The 19,363-nt window shown below is 36.3% G+C and overlaps 1 protein-coding gene across 7 annotated transcripts in view; it reads left to right on the top strand.

Annotated features, from left to right (window-relative positions):
* Window positions 1–19,363, top strand: part of DMD (dystrophin) — a 1,060,860-nt gene that overhangs the window by 787,319 nt on the left and 254,178 nt on the right. For all 7 annotated transcript variants that reach the window (XM_040088691.2, XM_040088709.2, XM_040088718.2 and 4 more), the window contains 2 exons: window positions 6,364–6,575; window positions 13,629–13,783. In XM_040088691.2, coding sequence (XP_039944625.2) covers window positions 6,364–6,575; window positions 13,629–13,783 — 367 coding nt within the window. The remainder of the gene's footprint in view (window positions 1–6,363; window positions 6,576–13,628; window positions 13,784–19,363) is intronic.

Genomic DNA, 19,363 nt, shown 5'->3' with positions numbered 1-19,363 from the left:
TAGAGGGTTTCTACCTCACAAATTCTGTTGTTATTCAAAAACCTATTCACTTTTTTGGAGGGTGTACTAGATTCAATGGACTTAGAAAACAAGCATGCAATGAATAATTTTTTCATCTTTGCATAGGCTAAATACATAATATGTGTGTTCTAGTAACATGAACGTTATTTCTCCTGTGACTGACAGCTTCCTCGCAGACTCCTTTTCTGTTGTTTCCATTGTCATTATATTATAAACAGCAGAGAGTAAACTCTCTTACTGAAGCTATATTTGTCAATAAGATAAATTGAGAAAATATCATGAACATTTATAAAAGAAAAAGAAATAATTTTTTGTTTGTTTCCCTATAATGAGTAACATATGACAAAAACTATAAAAAAGTTTTGTTAATAAACAAAACTGAAGGATGCAATCTCCTTCACTCTCCTTCACTATGCGTGTTCTTTCCTCAATATATGAAATTAATGATAACTACATTGAAAAATACCTGCTTTGTGTATGATTACTTTAAATGCTGCTTTCTGCTTTGTTGTTGCTTATAGTAAATTCAGTTCAGCAGAATTTCTTCTGTCCATTTTAGCATATAATCACTATTGATCAGCAAGGAAGTAGTAGAGATAGAATAAAATAAGTTGAATAGCAACCTTGAAATTACATACTGGCAGAATCTCACCATGCCCTAAGTTACTCATTTGAGAGAGTTCAAATGTTTCAAAATTTGTTGAACTGGGAATGGTTGGAGCAATGCTGGGACACTTTCTAGTGAGCAAGCACAAAAGTTGTGCAGGTGAAGTACAATGAGGGCTTCTGCTGGAGCACCGTGACTGGGAAGTGGATGGGGGTAGGTTTTCACTTCAGGAAATAACCTGTTGTATATATTTGCCTTTCTGACACTCAGTTTAGATTTTTCAAATATTTTTGTGGTTTTATATTCACGTAAAACTAGTTACTAATAATGCATGTGGCCAGATGCATTAATGAAATACTTCTTTTCATTAAGGCTGTAAAGAAAATTCTGTCCTGATTTTTTCCAAATGTCCCCTTTTCAATCAGTAAAAATCTTCTTGAAATAATTGCTAATACTGATTCTTACAATAAAGATACTGTGCTGTTGTCAAATTTAGGGCAAGGAAGGAAAGGAAGAAAATGGGAAACAACAAGTACATGCCAAATTAAGACACTGGGCTTTGAAATGCAGAAGGCACAGGACCTAGCTGTAATGAACAATGTAAACTGAGGTGCTTCAGAAATTACTCAACTATGGGGGGAAAAAAAAGACTTTTGTCATTGTCAGCAGGTTTTTTTTGGGTTTTTTTTTTTTCCTTTTTTTTTTTTTTTTTTTTTTTAATTCCTGTGCTTCAGTTATATTGACAGTATATATGGAGCCGTTGTTGTGACTAGCTAGGTGTTTCCAATGTGTAGTCACAGTTTGTAGAGCAATGATATGTAAAACATAAAGATTAGAGTCTCATTTCAATAATAGGCTATTATGATGAAGAGTGTAGTAAGGAAAGTTGCATTACTTTTTTTCTGGCAAAACTTACTATTTTTCCTTCATATTAGATGTTCTTACTCCACTTTCAGGTTATTTTTTCATACTTGCAATAGCTTTTGGTCCAATTTTGTTTCATATATATATTTATTTATTGAATATTATTTATTGAGGGCCTTAAATTCAAGGTAGTAAATTGTGAATAACATTTTTTTTCTTTAGTTTTCCAAAACTTATGCAAATTTATTTTTCTGGAACAATTACTTCACATGCCATTGGTTCTTCTATTTTTCTGGGTTTGGAAGGAGCAGGGAGGTCATTCTTCCCCTGTACTTGGCACTGGTGAGGCCACACCTTGAGTGCTGTGTCCAGCTCTTGTCCCCTCAGTTTAGGAAGGATGTTGAGATGCTTGAGCACATCCAGAGGAGGCAACGAGGCTGGTGAGGGGCTTGGAACACAAACCCTGTGAGGAACGACTGAGGGAGCTGGGGTTGTTCAGCCTGGAGAAAAGGAGACTCAGAGGTGACCTTATCACTCTTTACAACTTCCTGAGAGGTGATTGTAGACAGCTGGGGGTTGGTCTCTTTCTCCAGGTAGCAACTGACAGAACAGGAGGACACAGTCTCAGGCTGTGCCAAGGGAAATACAAGTTGGATATTAGGAAAAAGTTTTTCATGGAAAGAGTGATAAAGTACTGGAATTGTCTGCCTGGGGAAGTGCTGGAGTCACCATCCCTGGATGTGTTTAAAAAAGACTGGATGTGGCATTCAATGCCATGATCTAGTCGAGTGTTAGGGCATGGGTTGGACTCGATGATCTTGAAGGTCTCTTCCAACCTAGACATTCTGTGATTCTGTGATTCTGTGATTCTGTGAATGGCATCTTTCTAGACCTGTCTTCCTCATTTCAAGTAAGGGTGATAAAATTTTACAAGAAATTGATTTTCCCTAAACTGAACCCATTAATCCCAGCCAGCAGCCAAGCCCCACAAAGCCACTCGCTCACTTCCCCAGCAGCAGGATCGTGGAGAGACTCAGAAGGGTCAAAATAGGAAGACTGAGATAAACACAGTTTAATAGGGAAAGGAAATGCCAGGCACAAAAGCAAAGTAGAACAAGGAATTCATTCAGTGCTTCCCAGGGCTGGGCAGGTGTTCAGTCATCCCAGGAGAGCAGGGTCCCATCACATGTGATGGTGACTTGGGGAGACAAACTGCATCACTTCAAACATCTCCTGCTTCCTTCTTCTTTCCCCCACTTTATATACAGAGCATGATGTCACACAGGAATATCCCTGTGGTCATTTGGGTCACCTGTCCTGGCTGTGTCTCCTCCCAGCCTCCCATACACACCAGTCTCCTCCCCAGTGTGGCAGCATGAGAAGCAGGAAAGGCCTTGGCTCTGTGTGATAACAAAAACATCTGCTCAGCAATAACAAAAACATCTCTGTATTATCAACCCTGTGTTCAGCACTAATCCAAAACACAGCCCCGGATTAGCCACTGGAATGAAATGTAACTAACCCAACTAAGCCCAGGCCAGCCTTAAAGTGTCTGGCTGACACCATGGTGACTTTAAGGACGTTATAAAGTCTTGGCAGCAGAAATAGCCCTTCTAAAGGCTGTAGTAAGTGTCAGCCTGAAAGAACTTTGGACTGAGATTCTTCATTGTTATCCTATAAAACATGCTTAAATACATTGATAAACCTATTCCCAGTAGTATCCAGTCAGAAAAAGCTTTTTATAAGTTTCAGTACCCTTGCACAAACCATCTATGATGTTCACAATTTAAAAATTGTCTCCTACTGTCCAACATGATTTAATAACAATTCTCCGACCTTTCTCATCTGCAGTCAGTAACTCATTAGGTGCAAGAGAAGGGGTTCATGGGTTCCTGGGGTCAGTTCTAACACAACATGCACTCAAATTATGTTTCCTGAACTTTTTTGTGTGACATAAACCTCTAAGTGTCATAGACCTTTCGTTCTGTGGGAAGCATCCTACTAAAGCGTGAACATGAACAAAACACATCCTTAAGAGACGCTGATTACGCTGTGGTTTTCATTTTGGAAGTGAACCTCACTAAGTTTTAGAGCCTTGGGGTTTTTGCTATTCAAAAGTCGATCAAATGGCAACATCATTTAGAAACTGCAAATATATAGTAATGAAGGAATTTTAATGTTGCATTAAATTCAGTAATATTGTCACCATTATAAAGGCTTCTCTAATAAATAATTTATACATATTTTATCTTAAATAGTAGTTCACTTTTTTGTACACTCTACCTTAGAAAACCAGATTAATATAGATATCATGGTGTGTTTAACCACAAGTGAAGTACTTTGTTAATTGGGTTTGGTCACTCTCTGGGGCAAGAATACAACTTTTTTTTTTTTTTTTTTTTTTTTTTTTTTTTTTTTTTTTTTTTTTTCCTTCTTCTTCTTCTTATGTTTAAATTGCCTACTAACTTCCTGAACTCTTCAATTCTAGTCTGTAATAAAGCAAAAGTGTATATATATATATATACACACACATATATATGTATATATATATGTATATATATGTGTGTGTGTGTGTGTGTGTGTGTATATATATATATATATATATATATGCTATTCTGTTGAGGGAGCTAAACCAAGTATTTTCACAGGTAAATGGGAATTGTTTTTCATAGATTGAGAGCTTGTGCATTCATAGTCACTTGTGTAAATGGGCTCCTGGGGTATCCTGAATTTAGTTTTCATTATGCAGCTTCTCTGTCCTCTTGGGTGGGAGAATTGGTCATCATGGAATACCAGGACTGTGGTGTCTGATGAGAAACTTTGTCTTGCTGTGAAAAGCACAGACCCTGGAGGAAGACTGTTAAATGTCTTACATGCAAACCTCATGAGATGTTATGGGACCAATACATCTATAAATATTTTGATTTTTTGTGGTAAGAAATATCAGCCTTTCTTTATGAAAAGCAGCTCTTATGAAAAATTGATATAACTGTAGATCCAGCTTTCCTTTGAAGCAGAGGGTTTTCATTTATTTCTTAATCCTCTCACCCCTGCCAAAAAAACCCACCAAAAAAAATACCCGAACTACCCACAACAGCAAGGAAACTTATAATAAAACAAAACTGGGTGGGATTTTTGTAGCTTGTGTTTTCTTTTTCATGGGCAGCTGGCACAAACAAACTGTTGTACTTCTGTTTGCAAAGTACGAAAATCTCCAGTTTGCCAGGAATCAGAAGATATTAATGTCTCAGAGTCAAAGGGGGAAGGAGCTCAAGTAATGATTAGCAAGACATAGGTGGCAGCTGTTGCCAGTGACACTGTGGAAGGTGTTTAGGCAGTGTTTGTCCCTAAGCCTCCAGCACAACCCTTGAGCCATGTGCTATAGCCACAGAAGAGAGATTTTGCTCAAGCAGCTTGCTTCTGTTATTCACCCTACCTGAAGTCTACAGCCTCTTTTTGTTGTTTCAAGAGTACTCTAAAGCTTACATCAGAAATCCTCACCCAGAGAGGGCACAGAAATGAGTTCTTTTGTGACATGAGTATACAGCTTCCTAAAACAAGGGGTTAGATTTGCTTCAGATTAAATTTAAGCATTTGCACCTACCCTTGTTGTGCTCTTACGGTGCCTTATGCGTTCTGCTTCTGTTTCTTCAGCTCCTTTTGCTTTTCCTTTGACTTTAACATGCTACAATGTGTGCTTACTCAGCTTTTCTCCCTAGGCTTCAGCAGGGAATGCTGAAAGGTTTTCTCCTCTCTCTCTAAACCTCAGCTGGGCCCATGGAGAGTTCTTTATCCTTTCTTTCCTGGAAGAAGGAAAAGCACTGATAGGTGGAAGTCTCTTTTCCCTGCTGAAGCATTTCTCATCCAGGTCTTCAGGATGCACCATTCTGGAATCAGCCTTGCAGTGAGAGATGCAGTGTTGGAACTACCAGTCGATGAATATTTCAATTGCTATCTGATTACTCCAGGAATCTCAGTTCCCTTCCCTAGAAGGCCTGTGAATTTCCAATGTAGTGATGGAGTCTTCAAGAAAATACTGGGGATGTATTTTTGTGCTGACTAATCTCTGACAATTACGTGTGTGTATATATATGAATGTAACAGTTATTCCTTCATGCATTGCACAGGTTTTACTGCTTGTGGAGTTTGGGAGGTTTTTTTTAATACTGTGTCAGGCCTCAGCTGCTTGGACAACTCTGTCTATTGGTGTTTTTATGCTACTATGGATGAGCCTGGTGCTGGATGCTAGCCAACACTTATTATCAGTGATTTTAGTGATTCTTAGGTTTCCAGAAGTCACATTTCTTTCAAATAGTGGATGAAGCTCATTGTTTTTTTCTGTTTAACATGAGCATATGAGAAAGTTGTTTAGCCTTTGCAGTTTGCTGATATTTCCCTTAATGAATTAAGAAAGTACAGCCATTAATTAAATCTTGCAATAAATCTTTAACAAATATTACTCTAGTCCCTAAAGGACTTGTTCTTCAGGAAATCCTTGTGTTGGTTTTTTAAGAATGAACGATTATTGCAGACACTTTTTCTCAAGTGTGGTCGTATTTCATATGGGGTTTTGAGGCATGAACCTGTCTTTTCTTGCTGCATGTGCATTGAAACACATGCTGTGTGTAACAATGCCATACTGTGTGACCCAGAACAGTTTATCTGTTCTTTTTTTTTAAAAAATAAACTTTGATGCAATGGTGGTTTAAAAATACAGAAGTTTTTTGATATGGTCAGTTCTAGAAAGATTTTAATATAACTTTTCTTCCCTTTAAAAACACAATTAAAAAAAAAAAAAAAACAGAAAGAAAGAAAATATAAAGAAAAAACTTTTAAGTAATTCAGCTTTTGTTGCCTTTGTGTTTCACCAGTTGAAAAGATACAGAGCCAGTGGGATGAAGTGCACGGATACCTCCAAAGTCGGAGACAGCAGCTCCAAGAGATGTTGAAGGATTCAACGCAGTGGCTGGAAGCTAAACGAGAAGCTGAGCAGGTTCTTGAACAAGCAAAAGCTAAGCTTGAATCGTGGAAAGAAATTTCCTACACCGTGGAAGCTTTGAAAAAGCAGAACACAGAACTTAAGGTCACTACTGAGTATTAAAATATTTCCATTTGAGTTAATGAAGTCGTTAAAGAAAATGTCCTCTATGTGTTGTCCTCTAACTGTGGGCAGTGTACATTACAAAAAATCCACAGCAAATCAGAAAGCAATTAACCTGCAAAGTCTAAAATATGTGTCACATATTCCTTGAATTTGAAACTGGTTTTAACAGTCATAACAGCTGGCTGATCTTGCAGGAGGAATACCTACCTTTTTAGCACAAGTATTCCACATCTGTTCAACAACAGCCTCAGAGCACTGGTACTGCAGATTGGGAAATCCTTACTATTGGTGTGGCTGTCTATGGTTGTCTGCACTGCTAATGAAGCTGTAAAGGTTTTTATGGAAGTCGTTGAGAAAACAGGAAAAAATCCCAACTGTAGCAAACTAAATGGATATATTTTGGATATCAAACATTTTAGATTTGCCACAAGATAATCTCACCAGCTTCAACCTTGACAGGGTTATTAACTGAAAAAAAAATCCCTGAAATGGCTGCTCTTGTGGTTTTAGCATGCATGTTGCACTGTTGCACACATTATGGTGCTTTAGTGTGTTAACTTACATAGCTGAGCTGTTCCTCAGGTAGAAAATATTCCCTGATGCATCAGTTTTTAAATTTCTTGTAATGGAAACAGTCATACTTTGGTGACATTCTTCATGAATAAATTTTGAGAACAGCTGTTTAAGATTAATAATATCTCATTTTCTAGTTGGGGAAAATCAAGATTGAAAACAACCAATTGATCAGACTTTTAAGGTGACTCCTGCCTCTGTGGGAAAGAGTTACACAAGTATTTTGTGATATATTTTCCTCTCTTGCCCACCAGATTTTTGTAGGTTTTTTTTTAACTCCTACCACTCATTTTTTGGTTAAAGTTTGTGTACTTAGAGCAGTCCTATTTACACAGCTGAATGGTAATGAACTGCTGTGAAGAGTTCATAGGGTAAGGTCCTCATCAACAGTTTTCGCTGCCAGAGAAAATATATGTAGAACTTCACGATTGGTTCGGTTATCTCCATCATCAGTTAGTTATTGCATTTAGAAGGAGATGCAAAATCTGTTAAGGTTTTTGCTTGCTTTTTTTTTTTTTTTCCTTTGCTTGCTTGTAAGATGCATAAAAATGTTCATCAGTCCATTGTTCTAGGGCTGAGCTGAGGTTAGATTTTCTCATTTAAGATTGTTCCGAAAGGGTCATTTCTTGGGAAGGGTAGATTATGGTAAACAAGGGCAATCAGTCACTGATGTATTGGAAAGAGTTATAGATCATGTGTAGTACTGTCATTCAGCATAGAGGACTCCCATTTGTCACTGTCTTCCAGCAGAGATACAGTCCTGGCTTCTGCCCAATGTTTGTTTAAAAAAAAGGAAAAGCTTCAACATAGTCAATGTCTCAGCTCTGAAAAGACTCAATTAACAAAAAAACAGTTCTGTGCAAACACTCTTATGTCAGAGTATTGGAGTGTCTTATGTTTGGAAAACAAATTACCTAACTAGGAGAATAATTGAAAATATTGCTTTAGAAATGGGTCTTTTGTCCACTTTTTTTACAAGAGTATGTGAAGTTGAGACAAGGTCCATCTAAGAGTGTATGCTTTATGAAAAAAACTATGGGGTTCTTTGGATCAACATTTTCCACGGAGAGAAATAAGAATATGCCTTTCTTCTCCTCCACCCCCAGAGTTCTAGAGAGAGAATAATAATGTAGTTATTCACAAAATAAATCTCTACCTATAAACAAAGTTTGGGAATGGTGACCTGTAGATTCTTTCACCTTTTACTTTAGAAGCACTTGGGCTATCTGTATGATATGGCTATCATATGGCATACTATCATATGGCATACTATCAGCCATTCCCACCCTTCTGGATCCAATGAGATGGATGTGTTGTGTCAATCTACAGACATTAACCTATAATTTTAATTTCAGTGTCTCAGCTAGTCCATCTTAATTTGTGCCCTCCTGATGATATGAACATCAACAAGCTCTAGTCTTCCGAGGTTGTTAACTATCATTTTTTTGCTTTTGCCTATAATTTCTTCCTCAATTCTAGAAGAAAGTCATCTCTGTCTTAGAGAATGGGGAGTAGGAGGGGTGGGGGAATTTATTTTCTTATTCTTCCTTCTCCTTTTTGTGTTTCTTCTGTGCCAGCCTTCCTAGAGGAATTTGTCTGCCAGTAATTCCTATTGTGTGAAGTCCTTCATCAAAGTTTCTCAGATGTGACAGCATCAGTTGTTATGTTCATGCTTGAAATAAGGGGTCATGGAGTCTAAGGAAAATGGAATTTTTTTTTTTTACTTAACTGCTTTATGTTTCTGCTGTATGATATTATCTAAACTGAAGGACCTAGAAATACATCAAGTTCTCAAAACAAATGCTTTCCAGGCTTCTGTGCCAAACACATATATTTTGATGTTGTGCCCTGAAGATGTAGAGTAAGTAGGCTGTCTTTTGGCTTGCTGTTACACTGATGAAGAGGAAGCTGTAATTTCTAGTCATTTGCTTTGAGGGAAAGAGAGAGGTCAGTGCGAGACTTAATAAATTCTTCAAACTTATTAATTTTGCCAGCTTTGTGTCTCACCATAGCTTGGTGTGAGAAAGTAGTCACTGAGTGTTCTTCTGATTTGCTTGTTAAACATGGTAGGTCTGCCTAAAGACAGCTGAATCAATGTGCATGTTCCCTTCTACTGTAGGGGAACTTGCAATCAGTGCGTGTTTTAATACATTTCTGTTAGGGCATCCTAATACATGTGCATGATAAACTCAGTAATACTAGTCTCTTGGTGTTTTGTTTTTTTTTTAAAACAATGCTAGCATGAAACAAAAATCTGCTTGTATTTGGCCATTAATGTTTTTAAAAGAATTTTAAAATTTTGTTTCTGACATTTAAAAGATAAAAGTAACCAGGTACTATAGCTAATGATTAAAAATATTATTAATTTGAATCAGAAATTAATTCAGATTAATTTGCTGAGAATTACAGCTTTTTTTTTTTTTTTCATTCTGTTTTTTTTTTAATTGGGTATTTGAGTACTAAGCTGGTGTTAGGTGTGGGGAACCAGAATATGACAATCTGGCCAATGAGAGTCTTTACCCAATAAGCCCTGTTTTTTATTGTTCATTAAGTGATGACTGCAGATGGTTAACTCAGCATGCTGAAGGTTATAGATGTATAAATAGTACACAATCACACCTCAGCTCCTTGCATCACCACGTCATCAGAACAGAAGCTAGTGTAAAACTAGCCTTTTCTTAATAGGATGCTGAGCTTCTGTTTGAAAGAGGAGGAAAAAAAAAAAATTAAAAAACCCACCAAAACCCCAAACCAAACAAAACTGCTAGGATTGCCTGTTCACTCCTTGGCTCCTTGCTTTGGTTGGAGCTAGTCAGGCGTTCTTTTCTCCCTCTGTACAACTTCATCTGGGATAGCCCAAGTGAAGAAAAGACATTTCGTTCCTTTCCTTCACTGAGCACTTATTTCTTCATCTAAACAGGAAATTAAAGAGCAGCCTGGTTGCATCCCTGCCCTGTTGGGACTCAAAAGGCCAGGCAGCCTTCCACTGGCAGAGCCCAGGGTGTGAACTTTATGTCCTGAATTTGTGGATAAGGCTGAGGCTGCCTTTGCTTGCCTTTGTCAGTTTCTTGCAGGGTAGTAACTTATTAGGGACTCTTTTGCCATTCCCTGTGTACCAAGATGAGGAACAAAATCAGCATTTTGTGGTTTTTTATTATTCCAGGGCTGAAAGTGTACTCCATTGATTTCAGTAAAACAATTAACAATTAAGTTTATGTTATTGACAGTGTTGCAAACACTGAATTAGAATTCCTTGATTAAAAAAATTAATTCTTTAAGTATATAAATAAAACATGCTACAGATATACAGAAAAAGGACAGAAAGACGGTCTGATTTTTCAGATTTGTGATCTATACACTGAACTGGATGATGTTGTACATACATATTGCTATATTTGAACTACAGTGCATCATTGATTTTGTTCCACTGGTCAATCCTGGGATAAAATAAAGTACAGCTCTGATTTCTTTACTTGTTTTTAATCAAGGGCACTTAATTGCACAGGCTTTATTCCTAATAGCATCAACTAGTATCTTCTAATTAAAAATTAGAAATAAATTTATACTGAAGTAGCATGATAAATGCACAGCCTTAATTCTTTAACCGTTTTAATAAACTCAGCTAATTCCAGTGATAACACAGGCAAAACAAAGAGAATGCTTTAAAAAGAATGCCAGAAAGAAATTAAGGTAATGCAAATGCAGCATTTTTCTTTAAAGAAGAAAAAAGCAAATGTGGTCTTAAGTGGCTAAAAGATTAAGGGAGGCTAAATACATAAAAGGGAAGAGGGGGAAAAAAATAAAATAAAATTTAAAAAAAAAAAAAAAAAAATAAAAGAATGCCATGAATGTAGTACTGAAATATACATTGCAGTCATGTAGGAGGACAGTTAATGGGCCTCTGGTGGGAGAGACAGGTAAAACTTATACCCGTAAAACATTGTACCCAGGTAAAACTTGTAACATTTTGTTCTCAGCCTCTGCGCACAGAGCGAAGTTGAAGCATGCACTGCTCAAAGTTGTTGAAAAATTACACATCAATTTCCAGTAAAACAGAAAATACAAATAGTTTCCATCACCAAAGCTCTCTATATTCATCATTTCTTTCCTGAGTGACGACCTAGTGTTGTAGTGTCAGGAAGTTAATGGATTAATGTTGAATTTAATGGTGAGAACAACACTTTTGGAAATGACCTTGTAATGGATCTTCTCATTTTTTCATTATAAAACAGGGTTTCAAATCTTTTAGAAGGTCAATTTTATTCACATGGGTCTGGGCAAAAAGATCTTATTTTCAAAGTAAAGTTTACAGACCATTAATTTACAATGCAGACAAAATGTTATAGTAGCTTTTCTATATAAAGCAGTGAACAGTCAGTCTGCTGTGATTCTTTGGCTGAGAATAAAAATTACCTACATGCCTGTGTAATTTTAAACAAAGAGAAAGGTGGGGTAAAATAAAGATGGATAAACCTAAATGTAGAATAGATACTTGCTGTATAAGATGTACAAAACTGAAATGGTAATTACTGTAGAATTTATTTACTATTTTTTTTTGTATATTTATTATTATATTTATGTAAATATTAAAATTTATATATTTACTGTATATCATTCTGGCAGGGAAGGAGCTTAGTTGGCAGTCTGTTTCTAAAACAACCACCTGCCTGTATCTTCCTCAAAGAAACAGTAGTGTTTCCCACAAAATTATCACCTCTCCTAGATCTCCCTACTTAGCAAATAGAAATTTCTTTAAAAAATTGTCTAGACATCTTCATCTTAGGTGAGCTTAATCATAACATGTTCAGATGCTTTTCAGGATTAGGGGGTTGTAGGCTCCTCCTAATGTTTGATTGGTAGAAAAAGGATCCCTTGTTCAAAACAAGGTGCTGCAGTGTTACCTGAGGCTGTCGGGTGCACAGTAACAGTGATCTGCCCACTCATGAAGGAATAGCAGAGGAAATGGGGGAAATGACCTGTTATAAATTTTAAATTATGAGAGAACCTAGAGGTGCTGAAGTAGCCTTTTAACAGATAAGAGTTTGGGACAAAAATTGACACCCACTCCCCCCCCCCCAAATTCCATTTGGACTCTATTCAAAGAGCATTTTAGTCCCAGTCTTAATCAAAATCAGACCTTCTGAGATTAAAATATAAGTGCATAAATTATTCAACATTTATTTATTTTTATTTAGTGTTTAGACTCTTTCACTAGGGATTACATGTAAGTTCAGCTCTATGTGAAGAATTCTATATCTGAGTCAAAACAAGATTTCAAAAGGAATATTGCTTTGGGAGACTGAAGGGAAAACAGCTATTTTTTTCTTCACGGGCATTTCCCAATGTATGTATTAAAGCACAACAATAAAGGCAGACGAGTCTTACTGTTTGTTGTCAATAACTTCAAATGTTTACATGCAACTTACTATTTCTATTTACAAATACAAACTGTTTTTCAACTTGTATTGTCCATTTTATTGGCTAGTTGGAGCCTGTTTAGTACAAAAGTACGAGTAGGCAATCAATTAACTTTGCTCTTTCATTTTGTTGTTACACATTATGGATTAAATATGCAGCTTCAGTGCATTTATATGGAAATTTGCTCTGAGAGAAAGACTAACAGGAAAGATGCATGGGAGCTGCCTGCTGGCTGAATGCTGCTCTGGATTTCCTGGCTTGCTTCTGCAGTGAGGCAGCTGGCCTGGGTGGAGAGGAGAGAGGAGAGAAAGGAGAGGAGAAAGTGCAGAGGAAATGGGAAAACAAAGAATGACAAAAAATTTTAAAGCTTTTTACTATTAAGCATAAATTAACATTATAAAGATATGGATAGGTTTACTTATAGGTATTTTGCTGTATTGAAGATTTAGTGCTGTTCCAGTAGATGGCACTAATTACATAAATAATTTGCTAAAATGAACTAAATAAAATAAAAAAAAAAAAAAAGAAGACAAAAACAAACAAACAAACAAAAAACCCCTGAAATCACTGGTATTAATTGTCCAAATCAGTATTATTTCACAGTATAAAAAAGAAAATTAATCAGAATATTTGATCACACTATATTTTTTACCTCAGTATTCAGTGTCACAAATAATCATAGTTTCCACAATGAATAATAATGCATCCATCTATTTGTGTGTCAGAAAAGAATAATCAACATTCTAATCATCGGTTATCAATTTGAGGTGTCATGTATTTTCCAGCATTTAGAAGTTGGTTGTTTTATCCTCTCAGAGTTTACAAGTAGTCCTGTGGTATTATGGCTAAAAGAATTTAAAACATTTAGAAAGACTGATTTTCATTTCTAGTAAATCTGAGGAAGGGTTTTTTTTTTTATTTTTTTATTTTTTTTTATAAAGGTGGTAAAAGTTATTCAGCTCCTTTTCTAATAATCATACAATACATGTGATCATTTTACATTGCTCTGAGGATTATTCTTTCTTTCTCTTTTTACTTCAGCAATTTTCAAAAGAAATACGACAATGGCAAATAAATGTAGATGTGGTAAACGACATGGCTCTTAAGCTGCTCCGTGATTATTCAACAGATGACACCAGAAATGTACAACTGATGACAGACAGCATTAATGCATCGTGGGCTGCCATTAATAAGAGGTAAGATATAAATTCTGCTATTAGATTTGTTGTTACTCTCCATTAACATTCACTGTCCAGATGTGGTTGGAGATTATAGAAGATGTAACTTTTGCAAATGACATGGCTGTAGTGCTCATGACTCTTCTGTAGAAGATTTTGGAAGTCTGTCTTTAGATTAACATTTAATTATTGCAAATAAAATTTAGCTTTCTGCCAATTTTCCTCTGCTATAAACAGTTGCCAACTAACTTAAGCTGATGGGTTATATTTCAAGTATTTAAAATTATTTTGTAGATCTGTACTATCTCCACACCACAATCACAATAGTGATTCTGACTCATAAACCAAATCTGAGAATGACAGACATATCCTATTGAAGCAGGTTCAAAGTAGAAATGTTATCCTGTATCTTTGAAGTAAATCTCTAGACAAGAAAGTTTTTACTAAATCCTTGACCACATTCTTGATTACATTTTGCAGTCTTTCAGTGTTTGGTTTAGATACCAATTTCCTATAAAAAGCAAATTTTTTTTGCAGCCAAAAAATTGTGAATCATCCAATATGCAATCCATAGGATTATAACATACTGCAGTAAAAAGTACTTTCTTTACAGTAATAAAAGAGTTTTAAATCATTGCACATAAGATTAGCTATGTAAGAATTATATGAAAGTTGTTTTAATCAGTATCTTGGATTAAGCTTTATAACTGAAACTATAAATTAATTAGATCTTAACATGTTTTTAATTAAAGTATATGAACAAGGCCAGAGAAGTCAATTCAGCTAAATATGCAGTAGATTCAGTAGATCTTGTTGCATTATGGCCATTACTTAAATCACTGATGACTACAGACGTTTAATGTTACATTTTTGTTTAGTTTGATGTTTATATGAATAAGTCACTTTGGCAGCATTTTTCTGAAGCAAACTTACAACTGACTTAAGACCCTGTTCAAAGGAGAGAAAGGATACTCTTGATGTCCACTAAGAGAAATGCACACAAAAATTTGAAAGCTTTTTATTTTTAACTAAACTGAGATTTTCTTAAAAAACTGAGTGTTTCGCTCACTGTGGCCTGAGAAGGAGTTTTGGGGGGGACAGTTTATTGCTGGGTGAGAAAGGCTGGGAGTCTAATGCTCAAAACCATTCCCCATGGGTAGATACAACCAGCAGCTCAAAAGGATGAGATGTGAGAACCAAAGGAAAGTGCTTTTGTCAGTCTTTAGAATCACAACTCAACATGGTGAGAAGTCCAGAATATGTGTGTAGCTGCTGTGCCTGCTCTGTATTAACTGTAGCTAAGGGTGCATTTTTAAATCTGTTAATGCCTCAGGCACAAGCCCAGGTGTGCCTAATGTTGCCCAAAGGTGAGAATTGCCGTTCTTGCATAGACTCTGCCAAATACTGGGCTAAGTGAGAGTACGAGTTCTTCTAAATACATTCCTTGCAAGCTTCTATAAAATGCACAGGCGCATTAGATGAATTACTATTTTTATAATTACTGAATATTTTATGTCTAAGAAGAGACCTCCTTAGGTGACTGAGTTGGCATTTTCCTTTTAAGAAGTACAAAAGAATAGGATAAATAAGAACTGTGAAATGAGTATCCTAGTTTTTGATTGTATGATGTTACATTTCTAATATTTTTAATTCAGTGTTTTGTATACAACTTTTGTAACACTTCTCATGATTTGGGAACTTGAAAAATAAGCATGCTGCAGACAGTAGTTGATGAGCTTCTCTAAGGGCTGGATCACATTTTTGTCAGTCTTTTGTGAGACATTGATAAATATGGACATACTAAGGCATCAAGTCAGCATAAGACTTTTACTTGGAAGATTTTCTGCACATGTTGATTTTTTAGGTTTCTTTGAAGCACTAGTCAGGCATTTTGCTCATGCAACAGCTCCTGAGTGAGGTCTTGAAAAAACGTCCTAGATTTCTGGAGAGATTTAAAGCCATCTGGACGTAAGATTTAGGGACATGGTGTAGAGATGGGTTTGGAAGCATTGGGATAAGGGTTGGACTTGATCTCAGATGTCTTTTCCAACCTATATGATTCTGTGTTTCCTTTGTTAAACAGCCCTGTGGAAAGTGATAATGAAGTCCATGGCCTTTGGATGACTTAAATGCCAATTTACTATGTTTTGGGGTTTTGTGGGGGGTTTTTTTGTTTGTTTGTTTGGTTTTTTTGTTTTTTTTTTTTTTTGGAGGGGGGTCACTTTGAATTTTTTGCCCTCCTTCTATTCTTCAGCTTTCAGGTTATTGCATAGAGAAATAAAAATAAATAAATAAATAAATAAATAAATAAATAAATAAATAAATAAATGGGGAGGATGTTATGCTTATGGGGATCTTTTGAACAGTAAGAGAATATTTACTTTGTAGAAAGGAGATGTGAATTGTTCTGTCACAGTCTTCGAGAAAGGCTACCTTTCACTCAGATATATATGCAATGATTTCAGATATATCCATGTGTGTTATTTTCATCTAGACAATGAATAGTCTTCTGATGACTTGGTGTCCTCGTTTAGGGACAAATTTGGGAGAAAACTCCTGAACAGGATCCCTCTGGGAAGTAAACCCAAGTGGCCCCTCCCTCCAACAGGTCTGGTAAAAAACCTCTTTGGAGAAAAGTGGAAAAAACTATTTTACTAAACAAACGAAGTGCATACAAGTATAAAGAATGAAAAATATGAAACAATAAAACCTCTCCTTCTGAAGTGAGATGGCAAATTGAGAAAGTCCTTGCCATGGGTGTAGCTCGGCTCTCTCTCAGTCTCTCCTCAATCCCAGTCCCTCCGGCGCTGCTGGAAAATGCCGAGGTCCAGGCCCCGGTGGGGCGCAGGTGCAGCCCCCAGTGCTCCCCTGGGTTTTCAGTCCAGAGCAGGTTTAAACAGTCCCAAGGAAAAGGAAAAAAAAACAGTCCAGGGAACTTCTCTGCCCTAGCTAGCTGAAACTAACTAAAACCAAAAAAAATCTCTGTCCTGCAGTCTCTCCAAGCCTCCGCCGAACACGCTGTCCACAGAAGAATGTGGAGGAGTCAGGCAGTTTTCTCAAAACAAACTCCACACTTCTCCTTGCTCTTAGAACCAGTCTTAAAGGCACAGAACTCAATATACAGCACAAACAGAACAGACGATTGGGGATACAAGCATCATAAAGTTACCCTAGGACACTTGGTCACCTCAAAGTGATAGTAGAAATAGGCTCCAAATTATGTTCTTGATCACTTCTCTAGTATCTTACAAGCAGTTTCATCACTTTTTATGCATATCTTAAGTGCCAAGAGAAAATATTCAGCTGAAGATTTTGCTTTCTCTCTCTACATAGCTGAATTAACTGGCCTAAATATTTTGTGAACATTTTCTTTTAAAAATTAAAACCAAGAGTTGCTTACACTGTTTTGAACTCATTTTCCTTAAACCTGTCAGTAATATCAGAATTGTATGTCAGTGTAAAAAAATTGTGAAACCTGCTTTTCCATAACCAGTTTACTAAGACAACAGGCAGGCAAGCAGTAATAAAATTCCACTTTGCCTGTTGGTAATAGTTGCCAAGGCAAGTACTTCAGTCATTAAGGCAACATCTGCTAACTTGTGTTTTGTTTTGCTTAAGTAGATTTGCAGCTGACTGCTGTGTGTTTACCCTTTGCCTTACTGTTGTGCTTTATAGCATTGAGCTATAACCAGTACCTCTCTAAGTCCTTTTAGAGACAAGCTGGTGAATGCTTGGTGGTTGTTTCCCCTTTTTCTCGCTTGACACTTTTTAATTTTTACTTTTGTTGTTGATGCTGCAAAGATACACTAAAAAGCACATGAACCGATCACTTGGGCGAAAGCCAGACTGACTTGTAAACAGGCTTCTTCTTCTTTAGAGACATTGACTTTCCAGGAAATAGCCATATTATTTAAGCTGAAGCAATTAAAAAGAAAGTGATCTCTATTGCTTGCATTAACAAAAATAAATCTAACAGATGAACTGAAGTCTTCTCAAGAGGGGAAAAAGGGCAATGATAGAAGCAATCATTAGAAATTCACTATAAAAAAAAAAGTTTGTTATGGTTGTACTGTGTTACTTCCTCCTTTTGTGGGCACACACATTTTATGTGAATTAACATACAAAAACATCAACAGTTGCTTATATTTTCCTTTCCTGTGAATCCACTAAATATGTTAAACATAATTAGCATAAATATTAAGCTATAAATGGACTTAGATCTTTCTTAAATGGAGGGTCTATTATGAAAATAATTGTATAACATACTCTTAAATGGAGTGTCTATTATGAAAATAATTGTATAACATACTCTTGAGAATTGTTTAGGATTCCAAACCACCTCTGTGTAATAGACATTTTCAAATATTCACATCACCCACCAGTTCCTGTGGCCATACTCAGTGGAGCTGAGTGTTGGAAGCTTTCACTGCTCATGATGCATTTTTGGCTCCTGAAACAATTTAGAAGACACAACACAAGCTAAATATAAAAAGTAACTCTCTTTTCCCCACTACAAGGTATGAACAGTGAAAAATCAGTGTAAGGAGAGGCAAGGAGATGTGTCTCTAAACGTGTTTGAAAGACCTGAGGTACCATGTCCCATGTTTAACTTAGAATGGTATTAATTCTCTAATGCAGCCAGTTGCATAAACACCTTGATTTTGCATCTCAGCTGGACAGTATAAAATGTAAGTAGCCAAACAAACTAAGGACATAAACAGTAGAAAAGTATGATGCATATCTCCTTCATATGTAAATGCAGAATAAAACAGTAATTAGTGTGAAAAAAGTAATAATCTAGATTTGGGGTTTCAGCAGCAAACTACTTCTAATCAGCTATTTCTTGTTATAAAGATAAAATTTTAAAATGTAACCTTTATCTGTACATGAATTTGTAAGTATAATTTTGTTACCTGCACAGAAAGAGCTCGACCATTCTGCTGGAGAGAGGTTTTCTTAATATAATGTACCCATCCTAACACTACTTTACTTTACATTACTTGTGAAAATAATCACATTTGCTTTAGAGTTGTGTTGCATTCTGGGTGAGAAAAACTGCATTTATACAGCAGCAGCAGCCAGAAGTGTGAATTTGGTTGAGTTATACTGAGGAGTCATAGTTGGTTCCAGTATCTAGAGTGTATCTAGGAGCCACATCTGAAAAGCTTATTTGCTCATTTTGGCTTGAACTGCTCAAGTCAAGCAGCAAAGAATTCACAATCTCCAAGTAAACTCATTCTCCTGCTGTTTTGAAGCTTGGTTCATATTCCTAAAATCTGTATAGAACCATGAGTATGAGCAGCTCCAAAAATTCTCTGTGCAGGCACACTTTGTGGCCATGGGAATCTTGTTTACTTGAGAAATCTGTTTACACATCTGTGCCTGCAGTTGTTGTCCTGTCTATAGAGCTGCATTCATGGGGGTGTGAGCAAGAAATCCTTGCAAATGTGACTTTAGATGAAGATGAAAAATGTCATTTTCTGATGTAAATTTATCCCCCCTCCCCCCAATATGCTATGATAACTTTCATTTTTGTCCTCATGCTGTGGTGATGTATTGATTGGTTTTCAATATAATTTTGCCAGGCTCAAAGAAAGT

The sequence above is a fragment of the Hirundo rustica genome, chromosome 2 (genome assembly GCF_015227805.2).
Source record: "Hirundo rustica isolate bHirRus1 chromosome 2, bHirRus1.pri.v3, whole genome shotgun sequence".
Classification (NCBI taxonomy): Eukaryota; Metazoa; Chordata; class Aves; order Passeriformes; family Hirundinidae; genus Hirundo; species Hirundo rustica.
The sequence above is the reverse complement of the archived record's forward strand: the minus strand, read 5'-3'. Positions and strand labels throughout refer to the sequence as shown.